The 21092-nt window shown below is 37.5% G+C and overlaps 1 protein-coding gene across 13 annotated transcripts in view; it reads left to right on the top strand.

Moving 5' to 3' along the window:
• The window catches only part of pcdh11 (protocadherin 11), a 331728-nt gene that overhangs the window by 39874 nt on the left and 270762 nt on the right, over positions 1-21092 (top strand). For 5 of the 13 annotated variants that reach the window (XM_073921878.1, XM_073921877.1, XM_073921882.1 and 2 more), the window contains exons 4-5: positions 11825-12400; positions 17705-20191. In XM_073921878.1, coding sequence (XP_073777979.1) covers positions 11825-12400; positions 17705-20191 — 3063 coding nt within the window. Of the gene's footprint in view, positions 1-2333; positions 2988-11824; positions 12401-17704; positions 20192-21092 lie in introns of those variants that run through there. The other 8 variants (XM_073921879.1, XM_073921885.1, XM_073921884.1 and 5 more) reach the window with 3 other exon arrangements.

The following is a 21092-nucleotide window of genomic DNA, read 5'->3' as shown; positions in this document are numbered from 1 at the left end:
GCATTTTTTTATCGTGTCAGAAAAAAAATAAATAAATCTTACAGCAAATGTAAAATTTCTACAATCTACAGTCTTAATTATCTAAATTAATGTAAAGTACAGAGGCACATCTTTGTGTTGCTCAGAAGTGCATAATAACGCTTCTATTAATTTGTTTAGAATTGTTTTCACTAATGAAATATGCAAAAACCTATTTAAAGTTGTTTAAATATGTCATGTTATATAAGATATAATAAAAAAGTTATTTTACTCTTGCTTAATTTAGGTTATACAATATTTTTATATCATGTAATTATCAAGATCACAAACATGCACACTTTTTCAGGACATTTATATTCATTTTGGGTGACATTTTGACACAAGTGGCAACACGGCAGATCAGTGGTTAGAACTGTCACCTCATAGCAAGAAGGATGCTGGTTCGAGTCCCAGCTGGGTCCGTTAGGATTTCTGTGTGGAGTTTGCATGTTCTCCCTTTGTAGGTTTCCTCCAGGTGAAAGTCCAAAGATGTGGTATAGGTGAATTGAATAAACTAAATTGGCATTAGTGTGAATTGGTGTGTATGGATGTTTCCCAGTACTGGATTGCAACTGTAATGGCATATACTGGATAAGTTAGTAGGTCACTCTGCTTTGGCTATCCCTGATGAATAAAAAGGTCTATAACAAAGGAAAATGAATGAATTTTTACACAATTGTTGTTCATTTCTGACCAATTTCGAAAAAAAAAAATTAAATCAGGCATTGTGTAGAAATATATTATTTTGACGTATCTTAATGTGTGATAAAAACAAACATTGAATAGATTATCTTGTTGATATGGTTCATTTGAAGAAATGTGAACTGATTTCCAAGCATGCATGTGCACCACTTATGCTCATTGGAAATACGTGCCTAAGCATACATTTTTGTAAAAAGCAAAATATGTTTCGGATGGCAAATTGGCTAAATGACTTTTAAAGAATTTTGAAATATTTAATTAGAGTACATTTTGTTGTATATTTCAGATTCATGTCATTCATCATACATATCAACAAGCAAGTGGGTTTTGTCATACACGTCACCTAGTGACAAAACTCAACCAATGCTGATTTTAAATCAAATAGATGCGAAAAAGTTGCATTACTTTTATTTATTTATTTTTTTGTGGAACCGTCCTTCATTAATCACTAAAGTAAAATAATATTTATTTGCAAAGAACTGTACAATTTTTTTTTCCTCATCAATAAATAAATAAATATCTCATTAGTGTAAAAAGAAAAAAAAAGTTATTGGCTTTATCTGCCCTGTAGAAACTTTACATAGAAACCGCAGACAAATTTATATTTGTACATTTTTGTGGTTCACAAAAATAGGCTGAATGCAAAACAACTTAATATTCAAACTTTGGTGAAATCATAAATGAGACAAAAATTTCAACCATTTTTTTTCAAAGTTTTAGTATTTCTCATTACAGTTCAGTAAAAATGCCATCTTCAGATATTTGCGTGAATGCATGATTGAGAATTCAGTTCAGTTCTAAAATTGACAGTGTGAAAGCTAAGTGAACCAGAAATTAACCATTTCCTTTTTGAGCTTGGACCAAAATAAAAAAATAAAATAAAAAATAAAAAAACACTACAACTACAAGTGTGAACATACTCTTAATCTGAGATGAGACAAATGCAGTCAATACCAGGAAAAGACCAAGACCTTCTTAAAATGACAACCAATTTACGCTTCACCAATTTGCTTCATTTCTGCTTCATAATATGTTCGTCAATAAATTAATGCAGAAATAATATGTTTACAATAATTGATATTCCATTGGCCACAATCTCTTAAAATTTTGTTCTTCATTGCATCAATGGTTCCATGAAGAATGCACAACTTCCCTTTTCTATTCCACCATATGTACTTTTAAAGTGAAAAAATCTATCTATCTATCTATCTATCTATCTATCTATCTATCTATCTATCTATCTATCTATCTGTCTGTCTGTCTGTCTGTCTGTCTGTCTGTCTGTCTGTCTGTCTGTCTGTCTGTCTGTCTGTCTGTCTGTCTGTCTGTGCGCATTAATAAAGTAAATGAGCTATTTTGACGTTGGACTTTACACGCAAACTGGTGTTTATAAGCAAAGCGAACAGTGCCCCCTTTTCCTCTCAGGCGAGCGGCGGCGTTGGTGTGAGGTAGTCCGCTGTGAGCGCAAGCGAGCGGGGCTCTGGCTCCAGCAGCAGTGCGGCTTTAAGCTGATGAAGGCTGTGAAATTTATCGCTGGCTCCTCCTCCCGCGATGATGTCAATCGGAGGTGGAGAGGTGGGCAGTACTAAGGAACTGAGTTCATACAATACAACAGAGATTGCTAGAGCTCTGCGTACAACTACGGCAAAACGCCTATTCCAGTGTGTGGAAGTGATGCTGCACATATAAGCGCACTGTCCACCTGCTTCGTTGCACTGTCAGCCCATGAGCATTTCTCAGAATAGACGAGTTGCTCTCTATCACTCTGCCAAACCACGGGATGACATTAAAATGACGTGTCCGGGGAAGTTTTAAATGATTTACAAGTTCTGTAGCTGTTAATTAAAGGCACAGAAAGAAAGAAAACAACTTAACCAAACAGTTCACGTACATGCGAGGAGCATTCTCGCGCTTTCCCGTGCTGACTGTATGAATGCACTGAAATAAGAAGTACAAACCCATTTGGAGCAGCACCATCTCTCCGCGCGCGTGGGATTCAAGCAGTATCCAGGCGCGAGACATCTGAGGAATTACATCGTCTCTTCTAAAAGTCATTCACAAATGTTTTTCACTGTTCGTGCTCGGACCTTGGACTTTTTCATGGACATGGATCGTTTTCTCTAGTTGGATACCGACTGGTCACTATACGTGAAGCTGTTTGATTCTGGGATTTTCTTCAGTCTGCTTCACGGCACTTCATCTCCTCCAGCAGTGATGCCGCTACGTGACGGGAATTGAGAGTTTCCATATTCACTGAGAAATCCGAGGTAAGACACGTATTCCTTATGCTCATTTATGGCTTGTTTTGCTACATTAAACATTTAAACATATAGTGGAATTTGACATAGCTCTCTAATTTGTGACACGACCGGCCGTACTTTATTTAATGTCTTTATAAACACCGCGAAATGGATTAAAACTGCTACTCACATGCGCTTGCAAGCTTCGAAGAAAATGCAAAAAAAGTCAATGGGCCCACGCGCATAAAACTCAATGATATGTTCATTTTATAATAGGTTTAAGTTTGCCTGTGGAAAATAAATTTATTGTGATGTTTGAAAGACAAAAAAAAAAAACGTTCTGCAGAATTCCGTAACCCCGCTTCAATCCACATTTGAAGATGTGCTAGACTGCTTTTTTCATTTCGATTAATCAATTCGTGTTATTACACAAAGTAAACAGGTAAAAGCAAAATGTAAAGTCGTTTTAAAACGTTTCATGCTGTGAGAGCGAAAGAGCCAACACGTGAATTATAACAGCATCAACTAGATACCATCAACTTCTGAAGCGTTTCCTGAATCTTATGACTGTCGGAGAAATGTTGTATTGTTGTCGTTTCAAACCTAGCAGCAAAGTAATAACGTATTAAATAGCTTGCTATTAAGGAAATGGACACATATAGGTTAGGCTACTCAAAAATGCACGGCTGTGTGCAGCTCGCGAGACAGAAGAGCATCAGCAGATGAAGTCGGAGGCTGATCCAGGAGGATGCGTCATTTTCTGAACCGGTGTGCTGGCCGAGCCAGAACAGAAATACTTTGTTATAAACTGATCCTGTCCCTTAAAAATTGCCATGGTAACCGCAGTTCCCGCCACAATACCATGCACTAAGTAAGGGCTCTTTGTAGTTTAAGCCGATAGCCTTCATTAAAAACGATTTCTTTTTTTTTCTTTTGGAAAATGACACGTTTTGAGATTATTGATATTACATGTACTTCTGTTTGGTGTATTGGTTTTAGTCTTTCAAATGCATCAATTATTTTCTTAACTAAATAATAACAACAAAATGTATTATTAATATTAACAACAATAATAATAATAATAATAGTAATAATAATAATGTTGTTTAATTAACACCTTATTGTGGAGTTTAAAATGTTTTCTTATTAAACAGATCAAATCATTTGACTGTGTTGTGGAACCTTTATGATTAAAAGTGTATTTAAATAAAAGTGTTGTAACTTTGCACTGATGCAGTATAACATGTTCAAAGTCTTTACACTGTTTACGAGGGGCATCCACCATATTAACTGGTAATTATGGTATTTTTCTGAAAAGTACTTTTGTTACCATGGTAAGTTTTTTAAAGGAAAGTTTCCAGATTCAGGCATAATTCATAGCGAATAGCTGTAGTCTATTCTATTCTATTTCTTACTAAGTTATGCAACAAACGACCTTTGACGACAGTTATGTGTGTCAAATCTGATTACTTTCTAATTTAGATTTTCATAGGGACGAGAGTTCAACATTGTTTCATGCTTGAAGGCAAAATGATGCAACTGGTTTTCATTTTACAGTCATCTCTAGTTGAGCAACACTCGGATGTGGAGAAATTCAACAGGCCTTTCTTTTTTTACAGCTCATTGTTTATAGTATTTTTTATCTGATTTGTATTCATCATTATTACTATTGTCTTTAGTCTGTTATCTTATCTCGCCATAAAGTGTAGATGTTGCAAAATGATATGCTGCGAACATTCATTCATTCATAGTATATTCATTTAATTTTATTTTTAAATGTAGTTTTAGACTTTAATATATTGTCATTTTGAACTATAGGGGAAATTAAGTAGATTTGTGACATATATAAAGGTTTGAAGTAAAAGATGGGATTTATTTATTTTTTTTCATTTTTGTCTGCCGCTGAAAAATGATGATGTCATCTGACATAAAAATCACAAAACACTTGTGACTTTTATTTATTTACTTGTAATATGATATAGTTGCATGCATTTTATGGTTTAAATATCTAAGTATAGCCACCTGGTGAATTCAAATTTAATAAAACAACAACAACAAAATAATAATAATAATAAAATAGCCAAATTGAAGGAAGAACTAAGCTAGCAACTCTGTAAGATGATGTTAATGATATTAATTTTCAACAAATGATCTATATTAAATTAATTAATATTAAATTGGCAGGAAAAAAATACATGCAACGACAATTAAAACTGCCATTACCAAAATCTGAATCTGCTGGTCAGGGTGGTTGGTACAATGTCCTTCCATACTTTACGCAGTGACCTTGCATTATCTAAAAAGTGTAATAGCAATACGCTTGTCTCAGATATGTTACCATTGAATGGTATAAATTATTATTTACTTTTTATTTTGGTTTAATGATCAGACTGTGATCACCGCAGTGCCCTCTAATGGTTGTTTATTTATTTAATTATTTATGTATTAAACTATGGATTAAGATGAAAGAACAATAAGTCAATATTACCTTCAGTATACAGATCATATCATATTGCTGTTAATTAATGTAATTAATTTACTTTTTAATTTAACAGATCACAATCATTTAGTTTGTCAACAATTAACTGATTAATTAAATTAATAAATTAGATATTTTTTATTTTTTTGCTATGGGTCTATTGACATGACAAAATTAGTCATGAGAACTAGAGTGAATAAATAACAATGTTGTCTTCAGTTTAATATAACAGTATTAATTGTTATATTTGTAAAATCTAGTTGAGCTTCCTGTCCCTGTAATTTGTAATTTATAGACTTAATATCTTATTATTATTATTGTTATTATTATTATTATTATTATTATTATTATTATTATTATTATTATTATTATTATGTGTTTGAAGAAAAAAAATCATGAACATTAAAAATGAACATTGTATCACAGGCCAAAAAACAGCCATTTAGATTTAGAGTTTCATTGGCATGTTATACACTTTGCAATGTTTGTCCATATAAAATCAATTTGGGAGAATGATATATCAACAACTGACATGTTGTTCCACTGAAAGTGCCCACAATAAATTGCCTGATGCTGGTCTAAGGAATTAAATCAAGTTTTATTATGATTATTTATGATTCAAATTAGCAAATCTCAACCATGATTCACGACACACCATTTTACATTAACAAAACCTGTCTCAGTTCCTTCTCAGCCAAAGTTAGTCGTAAGTTATTTTGTCATCTGACCGGATGGGGACTTTGATAAATTGAAAAATGGCAGACATGACTGTTTGGATGCATAATCTTTGCTGACATACATAAATCGACTCCATTGCGTTTGCTACATCTGTTTATCAGTTGCGACTGGCAGCCTGTTTGGTATGTTAATACCTCCCTATTGATCACTCAATTGATCATTGGTCCTTTGGATCAGTGTAGTCTGCATCAAAGCTACTCAAAGCCAGTCTGCATTTCAGTAGAATCCTACCTTTTATATGACACGTCAGTCTAGAGTCTTCACTTACCTACTGTAGGAACAGATATAGCAATACAATGTTGCAAAACAACAGGTGATAAACAGATTTAATAATAATAACAACAATAATAATACCAGATGCTTTCCATTACCACATATTTAATATAAAAGAATGACTTCATAAATAAATGATTAAAAACATGTTTTCTCATGATGAAAAGGCTGACTTCCGCACTACACAAGAAGGACAGCAGGTAGACTGGCGAACAGCTGGCAGGAGGGCTATGGGTCTCAAGCTGCTGAAGGCAAAGGTGGAGGGCAAACTCAAACAAGACATTGAAATGTCAAGGCGTCACACACATGCTTACTTTAAAAATGATAAAGAGAGCGATGCTGTTGATAAGAACAAGTTAAGTGACACGCTTCAGGCAGCTGTCCCAGTTTAACTTCCATAAGCGGCTTTAATCATTATATGAAATGTCATTTTGCTTTAATTACCTTTCTTATTAAATTTGATCGTTTTAATCTGATGCCCGTTTGGTAGGTGAGCTGTATTGATTTTTACACCTCTGCAGCACTCTGTTCCTGCTGATTCATATAGACAGAAGTTCAACATGAACTTGCGGTTGACATGTAAAATTATTTTCTTCCTTGACAGCTCAGCTCAAAATAAAAAAAACAGGCAGGCCTGTCCATCACATTGTCACGTAAAGCGCCTCCAAAGTCTGTGTGCTGTTCACTCCAGGCTCTGGAGGGAAGGACGGCTTTTGCATACTCCCTGCAATGCATGGTCCGCTGCTCAGAATAGATCACTGGAACTCTGTGCAAGCAGGGAGAAAGTCTCCCCGATACCCCCGAGCGCAATTTTCCCAGCTAATTCTCTCTATTCGCTCATGAGCGGCAAGTTTCCAAAGATTGGGAAAGTTGAAACTCAAAGCTTTGCAAATCCACCCAGAGTATAGTTTTGAAAGAATCGTTCCCTGGTGTAAATCTGAAAATGGCTCTGAGTTTTCGCAACAACATAAACTGTCCTAAATATGGGGAGGAGTGACATGTAGGCTCCCGTGTGGAATTGTCTAATCCCAGCACCACGTCCCTGGATAGCAGAGCTCCATACAAAATGCCAGACATCACTTACAGAGAGCTCGAGCTTATACTGTCTACACTGTTTAGTGCTATTTTGGGTTGTACAGGTTCATCAGCATTCGTGCTCCACTCGGGACCATGCCATTTGTTATTGTTGACAGTAAACTGATTATCTAGATGCAAGAGAATGTGCAGAACTGGAGACCCATCGCCCTTTTTAAAGGCCCGTCCACGTCACACTTTAATGTCAGTTGCGGTTATTTAGATGTAGATCATCTTTTCATCTTTTATGCGTTGCTCTGCAATGCACTCCTTAGCCAGTAAGTCCTCCTCATTATGCAATGTTGGATACAGCCTTGGACTCTTTTGGGCTTATCAGAGTATAGTAGGTGAATAGTAATTGGTTTGCTCTCGCCGACTCCAAAATGGTGCAATCTTCAAAAGCAAACCGAATCATTTTTCACAACTTTCTTCAAAAAACAACATAACAGTCTGAGAATATCTGCAGATAGTAAGCTGGCCATTGATCAATGTCATGTAAATACTGTGAGTGCTGCTCGTCTGCCCAACAAACCTTTAATGAGTCCCTACAGTCCAGCCAGAGTGTTCACTGTGAAAAACAGAACATCTCGCTGACAGCCGAGACTTGAGCGGCTAAAAAAAAAAAAAATGGGGCCTTCAACTCTGTGTGTTTTAAGAAATCAGCCTTTGTGATGAATTTTTGATGTGTGAAGCAGATCTTCAAGGTACACGATGCATCTCTGCTGCGTTCAGCTTTGTTTTAAAACAAACATCCTTTTGGCACCTACAAATTACACATTAATGACTTGCCGAATGGAGAGTCGTTGTTAGTAGTATTTCCTACATATCCTATTTTTCTTTAATGTTTCTTTCCTACTATGCTATATGTCCTCCTTTGAGGTTTTGTTTATTAATTGCACATATCCGCTTAATAAGTGTGACGTCACGGGAAGCAGATTCCGAGTCCAGGCACTCCATCAAGCGGTGAGATTTGAGAGAGATCCAGACAGAACTGTTGTATAAATATATATATATATATATATATATATATATATATATATATATATATATATATATATATATATATATATATATATACATACAATGTACGATGGCCAGACAGTGATACAATTTTTATATATTTTATTAAAATATTGGTGCAGAGACTGTTGTGTACACCATGATTAAAGTAAAGTGTGATAGGACTAAAAAGGGGTCATAAACATTTTCTCAATTCAATTGAGGTTTTGTTTATTAAATGCACATATCCGCTTAATAAGTGTGACGTCACGGGAAGCAGCTTCCGAGTCCAGGCACTCCATCAAGCTGTGAGGGGAAACTCAACAATTGGTAATAATAAATGTTTACAAAGCAAGGCAATGCTTTTGAAAACCACGATCACTAAATATATGAGTAATATCACACGAGTAGCAGCGTGCTATGGCAGTATATCAGCACTGATGGGAGGCGTGCATTGGCACGAGGCCACAGGCCGAGCGTAATGTGAAGCAGCGCTTCTTCTCACCAGACTGCTGTTGTGTTTGCGGTAAGGAGGGACAAGGCTGAATCCAGCTTCTTATTCGCAGCTTCTTATTGATTATCCTGTCCACCTTAAAAACCACGAGGCTTCCGTTTTTCAGCTTTTTATTTGCGCTCAAGAGAACACACTGAGCAAGGGCTTATTATGCAGTTCTGGCACCATCTTGTGGATAGACAATGTCAACCGTCTTTGGCCGCCGATGAGCTCTCAGAAATTGTAAATATTTTAAAATAGGCACTAATATTGCAAATAAACGGCATAGTTGCAATCTAAACAACTACATTCTCGACAAAAAAAAAGTTTAAAAAGTATATTTTGTTTACGTCTAACCGCAGTACTCGCAGTACTCAAACTGTAGTGTCTGCTTGTTGCTGGCTGTAGGTGGGCGGAGTAATACACAAAGGGTAAAGAGGCTGTGCGGATGCTGATATTACTTAAATTTATCACGGCTTTCAGTCAATCAGATTTGAGATCCAGACATATATATATACCCATATATATATACATACAGCGTTGTCATATATATACATACACATATATATATATACAATGTACGATGGCCAGACAGTGATACAATTTGTATAATTTATTAAAATATTGGTGCAGAGACTGTTGTGTACACCATGATTTTATATAAAATTATAAAATTCACTTTAAAGTGTGATAGGACTAAAAAGGGGTCATAAACATTTTCTCAATTCAAATGAGTAGCAGCTTGTACCCTGAAACAGTATTACAGACGCCACCGATACGTCACGTCTTAACAAGCGAATTGTTATTAGTAAGATTTAATAGTGAGTCAAACTAATGTGGAGTTTCAATAATAAGGGGTACTATATTCAAACAGAAACAGCACTGCATGGACAATTCTGTAAACTAACAAAACCCAGAGTCTAGAAGTGTTAGGCATCTCCCCCACCAGTTTTCTGTGACCTAGTTGAGTTGTTGGCACATTGTGAAAGCCTCAGCCCCCTGGCTACTTTTATTTATATAATGCCCTGACAGGATTTGTGTGGCCATCGAGCAACTTGGCAACAAACGCTGAAATGCTGATTCATAAATCATGTCTTGGTGCTTTGAATCATGGCTTTGTCCTATTCTTCTGAGGGATATTGACAGTCATTTGGGACTGTTATTCTTCAACTTTAAACCATAAAACTCGCACTTACCCTACAGTTACATCTTGGCTGCTCAAAATATCAACATACTGTAATCTGATATTATGCACTGCAGTTCTGTTGAGTGTTGCCAATGACGTACAATAGTCCATTATCTGCAGTCTGAAATCTGCCGGGCCTCTCTAATACGATTGTATGTTGTATTTGGTAGCATTTTACCTTTTAAGCAGTCGTTCATATTGTTAAGCATTGTAAACGACAAATGAATGGCAACAATAGTTTTTGGGAAAGTCCATTCTTTAATTTAAGCCATCGTTTACTCCTCATGTCATTCCAAATCTGTATTATCTTTCTTTCTTATTTGAAATACAAAAAGGAGAAAATTGTTCTCTTTTCTGTGCAGTTGTTTTCCTTACCCCTTTGGCAAAGAGTTTTATTTTTCCTTCTCATTTTCTCAGTTTACTCAACAACCTCACTAATTTGAGATTTCTATGAATGGGATTTCTCGCATCTTGTTTTTCGATGTTTGTTCTTGAAAGACAAACAAAACAGTTTTTTTTTTTTTGTATTTAGTAAAAACATACAGGGTGTCCGCGTGGTATTAAAAAAGTATTACAAGTTAATCATAATAATAATAATAAATACTAAATCAATTATGAGAAAATTTAGGCCCTTAAGATGTATTAAAAAGTCTTAATCACATTTTTTATGAGGTGTTAATTTTTGTTCAAGCTTTGTCCAAAGTGTTTGACTCCAAAAAAGCATAAAGGCGTGCTGGATCCATACCATTTGGTTCAGGCTGGGCTGCATCTGGTCAAGCTCCTCCTTCCAGGTGATGTCGCATAATTTGCGACAAATGTAGGAAGGTGATGTGATGCTCTCCACATGAAGCAAAGCCATAGAACTAAACAGACAGCAAATAGGAAAATGTAAAATTGCTTACTCCTGGTTGGAGAAAGATGAGTCTAAACAATGGCTGAAGCCTGTCGCTAAAAACAACCATGTAGTTTATTCTTTCAAGCTTTCTTCCAAGCTTATCTGAGTTGTTGCATGGTTGTGCTCCATTGATTTATTTAACTACAACTGTTTATTACAACTGTTTATTTAGTTAAAGGTTTGATACTGTTTAGAACTTGAAGTGGTTATAAGTTTTTAAAATGTTTTAAATTATTCCCTGAGGTCTTTAAAATCCTTTAGGATTCCTGCATATACCCTGATATATAGCAAAATGACTTAAAAGAATCATAAAAGTGATATGTTCTGTATTCCCCAGTGAGCTGTTCACTGCTATGCCTGATTGAGTTGACTTGAGAACCAGTTGCATCCATTACAGATCATTTACATTAGTTTAAAAAAATCCAAGAAAATAAATTTTTATTTATTTTGTAACCGTATGGAAAAGAGCAACCAACAGAATATTTGATTCTTTGTTGCAAGCTGTACAGTACACAGTAGATTTGGAAGTACATGAGGGTAAGAAAATGGACAGTATGTGGCTGAACTATGTTTAATTTATTAAAACATCTAAAATGCTCCCCCAGAGACTTGAGAATCATTTGCTTGTTCAGATTTTAATGTTCCAAAGCATCAAAAAGCTATTTGTAGCAAAACTGTGTTTTAGAGTTGAGAATATGACCATCTTTTTCTTTTCATCTTCCTCTAGCAGATCTTTGAAGAAAGTGCAGCACCTACTTTGAGTATGGACTTAGCAAGTGAGGCCCATGTTCTGGTGGTTTTATTCACCTGCTTGTTCTTGATGTGCCGGGCTCAAGAAAAGGACTACACCGTAAAAGAGGAGCAGCCGGAGAATGTGCGCATCGGAAACCTGCGCAAAGACCTAAACTTGAACCTGGATCCAGACATTAAACTGTCTCCTGCGCTGCAGTTTAAACCTGTCTACAAGACAGGTGATGTGCCTTTAGTCAAGGTAGAAGCCAGCACAGGAGAAATTCTTACCACAGCCAACCGCATCGACCGCGAGAAACTCTGTTCTGGAGTCTTCAACGAGAAGCGCTGCTATTATGAGATTGAGGTTGCTGTACTACCTGATGAGATTTTCCGACTGGTCAAGATCCGCTTCCTCATCGAAGACATCAACGACAATGCCCCACTCTTTCAGTCGACAGTTATCAACATCTCCATTCCAGAAAACACAGCCATCAACAGCCGCTACCCAGTCCCTTCCGCATTTGACCCTGATATAGGAATCAATGGGATTCAGCACTATGAGCTTGTCAAGGTGAGTTCAACGTTCAGCTGTGATTTATGACATGACACCACCATTTTATCAGCCCTTAATGTCCGAAAGAAAAAAAGATAGAAATGTTTGGCTCAAGGTTTTAAAAGTAATTCCCTGTGTTTTGTTTAAGGTAAGTAGGTAATTGCAAGATAGATATGAACAATGAGGGAAATGATACTTTCTCTTAATTGATGTCTTCTGAGCAGCTAGCGTAATATTCTCAGAGGCTTAATGTAGTCTGCTCCGACTGGAAAGTAGGATAATGGTATGCAAACTATTAAATCGTATAAAGTAGCAGATATGTTGCATGTGTGTTTAATTTAGCATTTTATGGAGAGTCAAAGGGGCCTTTTATCCCAGAAGTGGTAAAAAGACACTAAGCACGCTCTTCATCTGGGCTGTCAGTCACAACGCAGAAGATTCCGACATAACATAGTTCAGTGAATGAACTCTTATTCCCTAGAAAGGTCATGCTGTATTTTAATTAAAATTCAAATACAGTGTGAAATTCAAATACAGTGTGAAACAAAGAGCCCAAGACTGTTATTAAAGTGTGAAAGAGTAATTTGTACCTTTTCTTTTGAGAATTAGCCGAATCCTTGCTTTTCATGTCTGATTAAGTTACCAATTTGCATTTTTAAAGAGTCTCTCTCTTTCTCTTTCTCTTTCTTTCTCTCTCTCTCTCTCTCTCTCTCTCTCTCTCTCTCTCTCTCTCTCTCTCTCTCTCTCTCTCTCTCTCTCTCTCTCTCTCTYTTTCCCTCTCTCACTCTCTCTTTTTCTCTCTCTGCCAAGCCTGCTGTGGCTCTTTCGTTTGCCCGTGCTTGGAAAATGACCAGTGCGATGCCTCATAAAATTACAGTAAATATGTAAAGTCTCTGTTGCCTTTCGGATGATTTTATTTGTTCTTCATCTGCGAGTGTAGTGTTTCTTTTTATGAATCATGCATGCAAGTTTGGTGAGGGTAGATCTGAGTAAACAGAAATGGAACGGCAGGATATGTTTCATCCTCAGAGGTTGTTGAAAGCATCCTACGAGCGGCATCTGGCCGTGAATCCACCTCTTGGACTGCGTTTGCATGGTCCTGTGAGAGTACGAATCTCTGAAGCTCCCACACAGTAATGGTTTAGACCGGCTCACCGTCAGCATGGAGCTGCACGATTAGCATTGTGGGGCACAGCTGCTGCGCACATAGCTTTGAAAGAGCTCTGATAGCAATCCCTCTTCTGCTCTTTATTCATTCCAGTCATGTCCCCTAAGGAGGAAGCCCTCGCTTATGACACAGAGGGCCGTTATTGCCTACCCCTGTTTTAATTGCGCTGCCATATTAATTGTTCCATCAGCATTAGTGTTGCCATGTCACCTGGAACGATGCACAGAAGCACCTCTGGACACTATCAAGGTCAGCCTACAGAAAGTAATACCATGCATGGCTGGAGGAGTGCTTTCCATTAGAAGAGATTTTATCACTTAAAGAGAACCTCTTTACAAGTCCTATCTGGAGGCATGTGGATCAGATCAGGCTCATGGGATGAGGATATTGACGTTTCTGTTGTGGGTTCCACCCAACTCTTTGTTATTTTTACCCTTCCATTTAAGCACTCTAACCTCACATTAAGAAAGCCGTTTCTTTCTTTTGAAGCCATTTGTGTGTTTTTAATCGCCCGGGACCTTCAGCGTTGTCATTTTTAAGATTGAAACTTAAGAAGGGATGTTTTGAAAGCACTTTCATTACAGCAAGTCTCCATTGGATTCCTTATTTGGGGAGTCAAGGTCAGCGCTAAAAGTTGTTATCATTTCATTTCAATAATTCATGAGTATTTTGGTTTTCATCCGTGTCTGATTCTGATTTGAAGTGGAAGAGAATCTAGCTCAGCTTAAATAATTTATAGAAAATGTGATTTTATTTTATTTTTTAAGTTCTCACTTCTGCAGTTATTTCACTTCAAGACAATGAGAAGAGCCAGCCGAATGATGCATTAATGATCAAGGGCTGACAAGTAACATGTCATAAAGAGTTTGCATGAATATTACAACACAAAGGCTTACGAGTGATTTTCGAGAAAGATATCATCCGCTTTGAACAAAGTAATTGTTGTGCCTCGAGTAGAGCTGAAGGGTTCTGACACTTCTCACAAAAGGTTTGTTTCCCAGGAAACAATTGTCGTATATGAAATAAATAGTAATGATTATAACAATTAGCTCGAGAGAGTATAGATACCCGTTTAATTGTACTCCCTTGAGAATAAGTCAGAGTAAAAGTGCATTAGCTTTAAGGATGAGTGGATAAGGTAAACTGATTTCTGTTAGTGTTTTGGACAGTAGTGGACACTGGGGAAAAGTAGCAGTTTTCTAATTGCATTACTGACTGTCAAATGGTTCCAGGTTTCATTTGTGCCTAATGTTTGCCTGATACCTCAGCCAAAGTGTGACCAGGGATGCCTTGCTTGTGTTTGGTTTTAGTCAAACGGTGTACATCTTATTAAAGTAGGCAGCGAATATAAAATACAAATGTAAATATGACTACTTGGATACTATTACTGACATTAATAATAATAATAATAATAATAATAAAATTATAGTTATTATTATTATTATTATTATTATTATTATTATTAGTGTTTTTATATGCTTTTTATATGCTTACATTTCTACTGTTTGCAGTGCAACGGTGCAAGGAAGTAAAATATTCAGTTTCCCAGTTGTTGATACTGAGTTCATTCTGAGTTGCAGCTGTAGAAGGTCATCTCATTGATTCATACAGCAGATTCTTTGCCAGTCTGCAAAGCTGAAATAAACTCTGTGGTTAAACTATGCAAAATGAAGCTCACTGATGCTTAATATTATACCGTTAAGATACTGTTTTCTTTGGGTTATTTATAACTGACATTAGCTTCCTCTGCATATATTTCTTAATTGCACTAGACAACTGGGTTCAATTTAAGCGAGATTTTAAGCATTGTTTTACATCCAGTATCATTCCTTGTCAGTCTTTTACACTAATGGAAGCAATTCATCCCATGTGTCTCTCGTAATGCTCTATGGGTCAGTTGGTATGAATATGTAGATTCATATGCACTACCTGTATTAATTTCAGACATTTGTCACATCCCTTGGGGCTGTGATTCATGTTCTTTTGACTTTACCCGAGTCTGTTTGAAGATAATCAGAATTCCCCAGCCTCATTTTTATGGGCCTGGCTTGCAAAATTATGATTGATCCCCTTATTGCTAGCCATTTTTAAAAACAGTCTCATTAGATAAAACATGTCTTATCTTATCCTGTATAAGACCAAAAAAAAAAAAAAAAAAAAAAAGAGGTCGTTCGGCTAACACGCATACATTTATAACTGACAAAATGTAACCCACCTTCATTGTAACCAGAAGCACACCAAACAGATTTGTTTCTCACAGATTTTTCTGCTGATTCTCATATAAAACTACAGCAGTCAGTTTTGTTGAATTGCATTGCCTATATAAGGAAGGAGAGCTGCTTTGCATGTGCTAATATATGCAGGCAGCCAAACTGTTACTTTCATAACCTTTCTGTGTTTAATGCTAATTATGTACTTGGATGAGTATTGATATGTGTGTTTTTGCATGTGTTGGTAGCACTGACAGTAGACCACGGATGGTCACAAAAGTGTGCCAAGAACTACCAAAGGGGGATGTTGCATGATTTTAGCATGTGCAAAGCTTATTCTGTCAACCCAATATTTAAATTGTTGTTTGCTAGTGTAGTTATTATGCGGCTGCATGCAGGGTGCCAATAAAAAGTGTATTGTTAGAGCCAGACTAAATGATTCAAGATTACCCATGGCTTGGGAAATGCATATACGTATCGTAATCACATTTGAAATATGTGCCTAGACAGAGTAATCTTTCCCAGCTTTATGTGCGGCAGGAAGCTTATCTCTTAAGGAAGTTGCTTTTTCTTGTTCTAGCATGAAAATGTTTTTGACTGAAAGAGCTTCAAAGAGCCTCTTTGTTTCACAAATGTGCTTGACTCTCATTCAGGCACTGTTCCCCTGTCTTCCTCGCTTACTAACCGCGGAAATATAGAAAGTGTGCTATGTTTGCCCTTAGTAGTATGTAGCCTGATCTGTAATCATAAATATTAGGGCTAATTTTGGTAAGAAGGTAATTATTTTAAACAGTCAAAGCTGCTTTCTCATGGGGCTTGCATATGTATTTGTTTTCATTTTCCTCAGGCTTTGCTGTTGCCTAGATTTAGCTTTTTTCTGGGTTTTCCCTTTGCTTTAATCTGCGATGGTCTTGCAATATGATTAAAATGGGATCTTATCTCTTTGACTCCTTTTTAGCTGCTTTCCTCACATATGAACTTGAAACTACAAAAGCTGTCTTTCGTATACTAAATCAGAGCCTTGGTTGTTGGATAAAACAATAAGTTTTGTGCAGCAAAGCAGAATACACCAGGGAATAATGCTAGAACTCACTGTTTCATTATTGTACGACTATGAGAGGCAGTGTGGCTTTGTTACTTGTATTAGTTGGTAGAAATTGTTGTTTTTGAATGTTACATTTCCAATTTTCTATCAGCAAATGGTTTACTTTTAGCAAATGTACACTAATCATGCTTATCAGCAAAGGTCAGGGCAAAATATATTTCATGACAGGTCAATAAAATATATTTGCAATATTTCAAACAGGAATATGTGCATTGATTTATGCTCATGCATGTAAATATGGAATGACACAAAGTAATGTCGTCTCTAACAAACAATTTTTGATTGTTTACCACATCTTACACTTATTTACTTTCTGTGGAATCTGTTTTCCCTGCATCGTTTATATGACATGTTTTAGTTTTCAGGTGCTTGATGGAACTGTTTACACTATAGGGATCGAATGTTTGCTTTATAGGATCATATCCCCCGGCCAGGCTTTTCGAGTAAATATTTTGAAGACCTTGTGCATTTTCTCATAGGATTAAACAACTTTAACCCCAAGGTTTAATGCGGAAGCTAAAACCAACATCTGTTGAAAGCCAGAATAAATGACTGGCTCAAATACATCAGTATTTGTATGTTTCTTACATGTGTTTGTGAAATGTGTGATGGATTATCATAACACGTATTCTCACATAAATAGGAAAGCAAGAAAAATAGTAACATGTGCAAAGATAAAAACAACAATATACATAATGACTTCTTCAAGTGAGAAGAAAAAAAAAAGTACTATGGTATTTTTTGTCTTAGTCTTCCTAGCTGAGGTTTAGACAATGATGATGTTCTTGGTCAAATATACAACAAAAAGTTAACATTCTTGTTTTATGTGTGTTTTCCAGAGTGTGAGTGAATTTGGCTTGGACATCATTGAGACACCTGAAGGAGACAAATGGCCCCAACTCATAGTCCAGCAGAGTCTTGATCGAGAGACAAAGGACACCTTTGTGATGAAAATTAAAGTAGAAGATGGTGGCAACCCTCCAAAGTCCAGCACAGCCATTCTTCAAGTGACCGTCTCAGATGTGAATGACAATCGGCCGGTGTTCAAGGACAGCGAGGTGGAAGTAAATGTTCCAGAGAATGCCCCAATGGGAACGTCTGTCACTCACCTCCATGCCACTGATGCTGATCTGGGATCCAATGCTCAAATTCACTTCTCTTTCAGCAACCAAATATCCCCTTCCACCAAACGACATTTTGCGATTGACAGCACAACTGGACTGATTACCGTCAAGCAGCCACTGGACAGGGAAGTCAACCCAGTGCACAAGCTTATAGTTCTAGCCAGTGATGGAAGCTCTACACCTTCAAGGGCTACAGTGATAGTCAACGTGACAGACATTAATGACAACGTTCCCTCTATAGATACCCGTTATATAATGAATCTTGTAAATGGCACTGTGCTGTTGTCTGAAAATGCCCCACTCAACACAAAAATAGCCCTAATTACTGTGACAGACAGAGATTCAGATCTGAACGGTAAAGTGACATGTTACACTGATCATGATGTACCTTTTAGATTGAAGCCGGTCTTCAATGATCAGTTTTTACTTGAAACTGCTGCACCCTTAGATTATGAGACCACTCGAGAGTATGCGATTCGGATAGTTGCATCTGACTCTGGGAAACCTCCTTTAAACACTTCTGCAATGGTGCTGATTAAAATCAAGGATGAAAATGACAATGTTCCTGTTTTCCCCCAGCCTGAAATCCAGCTGTCCATCCCGGAAAACAATGACCCTGGCACACAGTTGATAAAAATCAGTGCAACAGATGCTGATAGTGGTTCTAATGCTCTTATTATTTATAGTCTTGGCCCAGATGCTCCTGATGGGTTTAACATAGATTCTCGATCTGGAATTCTTTCTGTTGTCAAAAGGCTAGATAGAGAGAAGCAGGAGAAGTATTCATTCACAGTCATTGCAAGGGATAACGGTACAACTCCTCTTCAAAGCAACGTCACTGTAAAGCTGATAGTCCAAGACCAAAATGATAACAGTCCTGCCTTTACCCATCCCGAGTACAACTTTTATGTGCCTGAGAACCTTCCTTTGTATGGGACAGTGGGTTTGATCACTGTCACAGATGCGGATGCTGGCGACAATGCAGTCGTCACCCTCTCGATCATTAACGGGAAGGACAATTTCATCATTGACCCCAAAACTGGGGTGATCAAGCCAAACATTACCTTCGACAGGGAGCAACAAAGCTCCTACACATTTGTTGTCAAGGCTGTGGATGCAGGTCTAATGCAAACCACCTCATATGCAAAGGTCACTATAAATGTTGTTGACGTGAACGACAATCGACCAGTGTTTGTCATCCCCTCCTCAAACTACTCCTATGATCTAGTACCTTCAAACACTAGCCCTGGATCTGTGGTGACCAGAGTGTTTGCTATAGATAATGATACTGGGATGAATGCTGAGCTCCAGTATAGTATTATTGGAGGGTCGCTGAGAGGACTGTTTACCATTGACAAAACGACAGGCAACATTACTCTGCAGGAAAAGATTGTAGCAGCAGACCAAGGTCTACATAGGCTGGTGGTGAAGGTCAAGGACTTGGGGCAGCCAGAGTCCTTACATGCAATTGCCCTTGTCCATTTGTTTGTGAATGATACGGTCTCTAATGCCACGTTCATTCAGGAGCAACTACGCAAAAGTTTAGAGACTCCTTTAGAGCGGAACATTGGGGACAATGATGTGACACCCCAGACTAATGGCTATGTAATTGTCGTTATTGCCATAATTGCTGGGACTATGACTGTTATCCTGGTAATTTTTGTAACTGCTTTGGTACGCTGTCGACAGACACCGAGACACAAAGTTGTTCAGAAGAGCAAGCAGAGTGGCGAGTGGGTTTCACCCAACCAGGACGGTCGGCAGATTAAAAAGAAAAAGAAGAAGAAGAAGAGGTCTCCAAAAAGTTTACTGTTGAATTTTGTTACCATTGAGGAAACCAAGTCTGATGACCCTACTCATGAACACGTCAATGGCACCTTAGACCTACCTGTTGAACTTGAGGAGCAGACAATGGGAAAGTACAACTGGGCTACCACACCAACTACCTTCAAACCCGACAGTCCTGACTTAGCCAAGCACTACAAATCCGCTTCCCCTCAGCCAACATTCCAGATCAAACCAGAGACCCCTGTGGCTCCCAAGAAGCATCATGTCATTCAGGAACTCCCACTGGACAACACATTCGTGGTGGGCTGTGACTCGCTTTCCAAATGTTCCTCCAGCAGCTCCGACCCCTACAGCGTTTCAGAGTGCAGCTGTCAAGGGGGCTTCAAGGCACCTGGACAAATCCACACCAGACAGGTAATTCACAACTTCCTTTCTTAAACCACTCGCTGCTCCAGCTCCCATTTGTACTGTCCTTCTGTTAGAAAGATGTGGAATGGAGGGTGGCAGCCGTATGTGCTAAGCTTCACCAAGAGCTCAAAGGTGCATGCATGTCAGGATGGAGTATGTAAATGAAAATCTTAAACTTAAAAAAGTATGAGGTTGTTGGTTCTATGGTTGTGTGTTCCTATTAGAAAAAAAGGCATTTCACATTTGACTGAAGAAGACATGTAGGAAAAATCCCACAGTTTATCAACTGAATGAACATAGTACGTATTAGGAAGACTGTGACAAATAGCAAGATCTTGGATAGGGTTGATAATGGATGTTTTTTTTTTATTTTATCTTCTTCTCTTCTCAATCAGACATTCAATTCTAAAGAGCAATTATTAGCAAAACAACTTTTTGTGTGTACCAAAACCAAGACTGCTAGCTTGAGATTACAGCTATGTTTGTTCTTGATTGACATGCCAAAACCAAGCATGCTTGACAGAAAACCAAACAAGATAGGGTTGCGTTCCACTGGCACAGCTGAACAGATGCACACTGCTGAAACAATTGTTTCCCACAGAAATGGTTGATAGAACTCATTAGAGCTAAAACTTGTAACGTAGTAGGAAAAGGCTGATTATTTTTAAATAGAATTCCGAACTCAGTCCAAAGGAAACATTATAAGTTATCTCTGAGGGAAATTGCAGGCATTAATGAGATGAAGGTTCATTTGAATACTAGTATTCTAGTCTATGGTTCCAGAGGAGATGTGCCAAATGCAAAATAGCTAATAAATAAAAGCAGGTGAGGGACATAAATGTAAATTGGGGTGGAGAGAGAGGTGGCCTCGCTGCGGCGACTGGTCTTTCTTGCAGAGTGGAAGACT

The sequence above is a fragment of the Danio rerio genome, chromosome 14 (assembly GCF_049306965.1).
Source record: "Danio rerio strain Tuebingen ecotype United States chromosome 14, GRCz12tu, whole genome shotgun sequence".
NCBI classification, from domain to species: Eukaryota; Metazoa; Chordata; class Actinopteri; order Cypriniformes; family Danionidae; genus Danio; species Danio rerio.
This window is presented reverse-complemented; position numbering and strand designations above follow the sequence as displayed.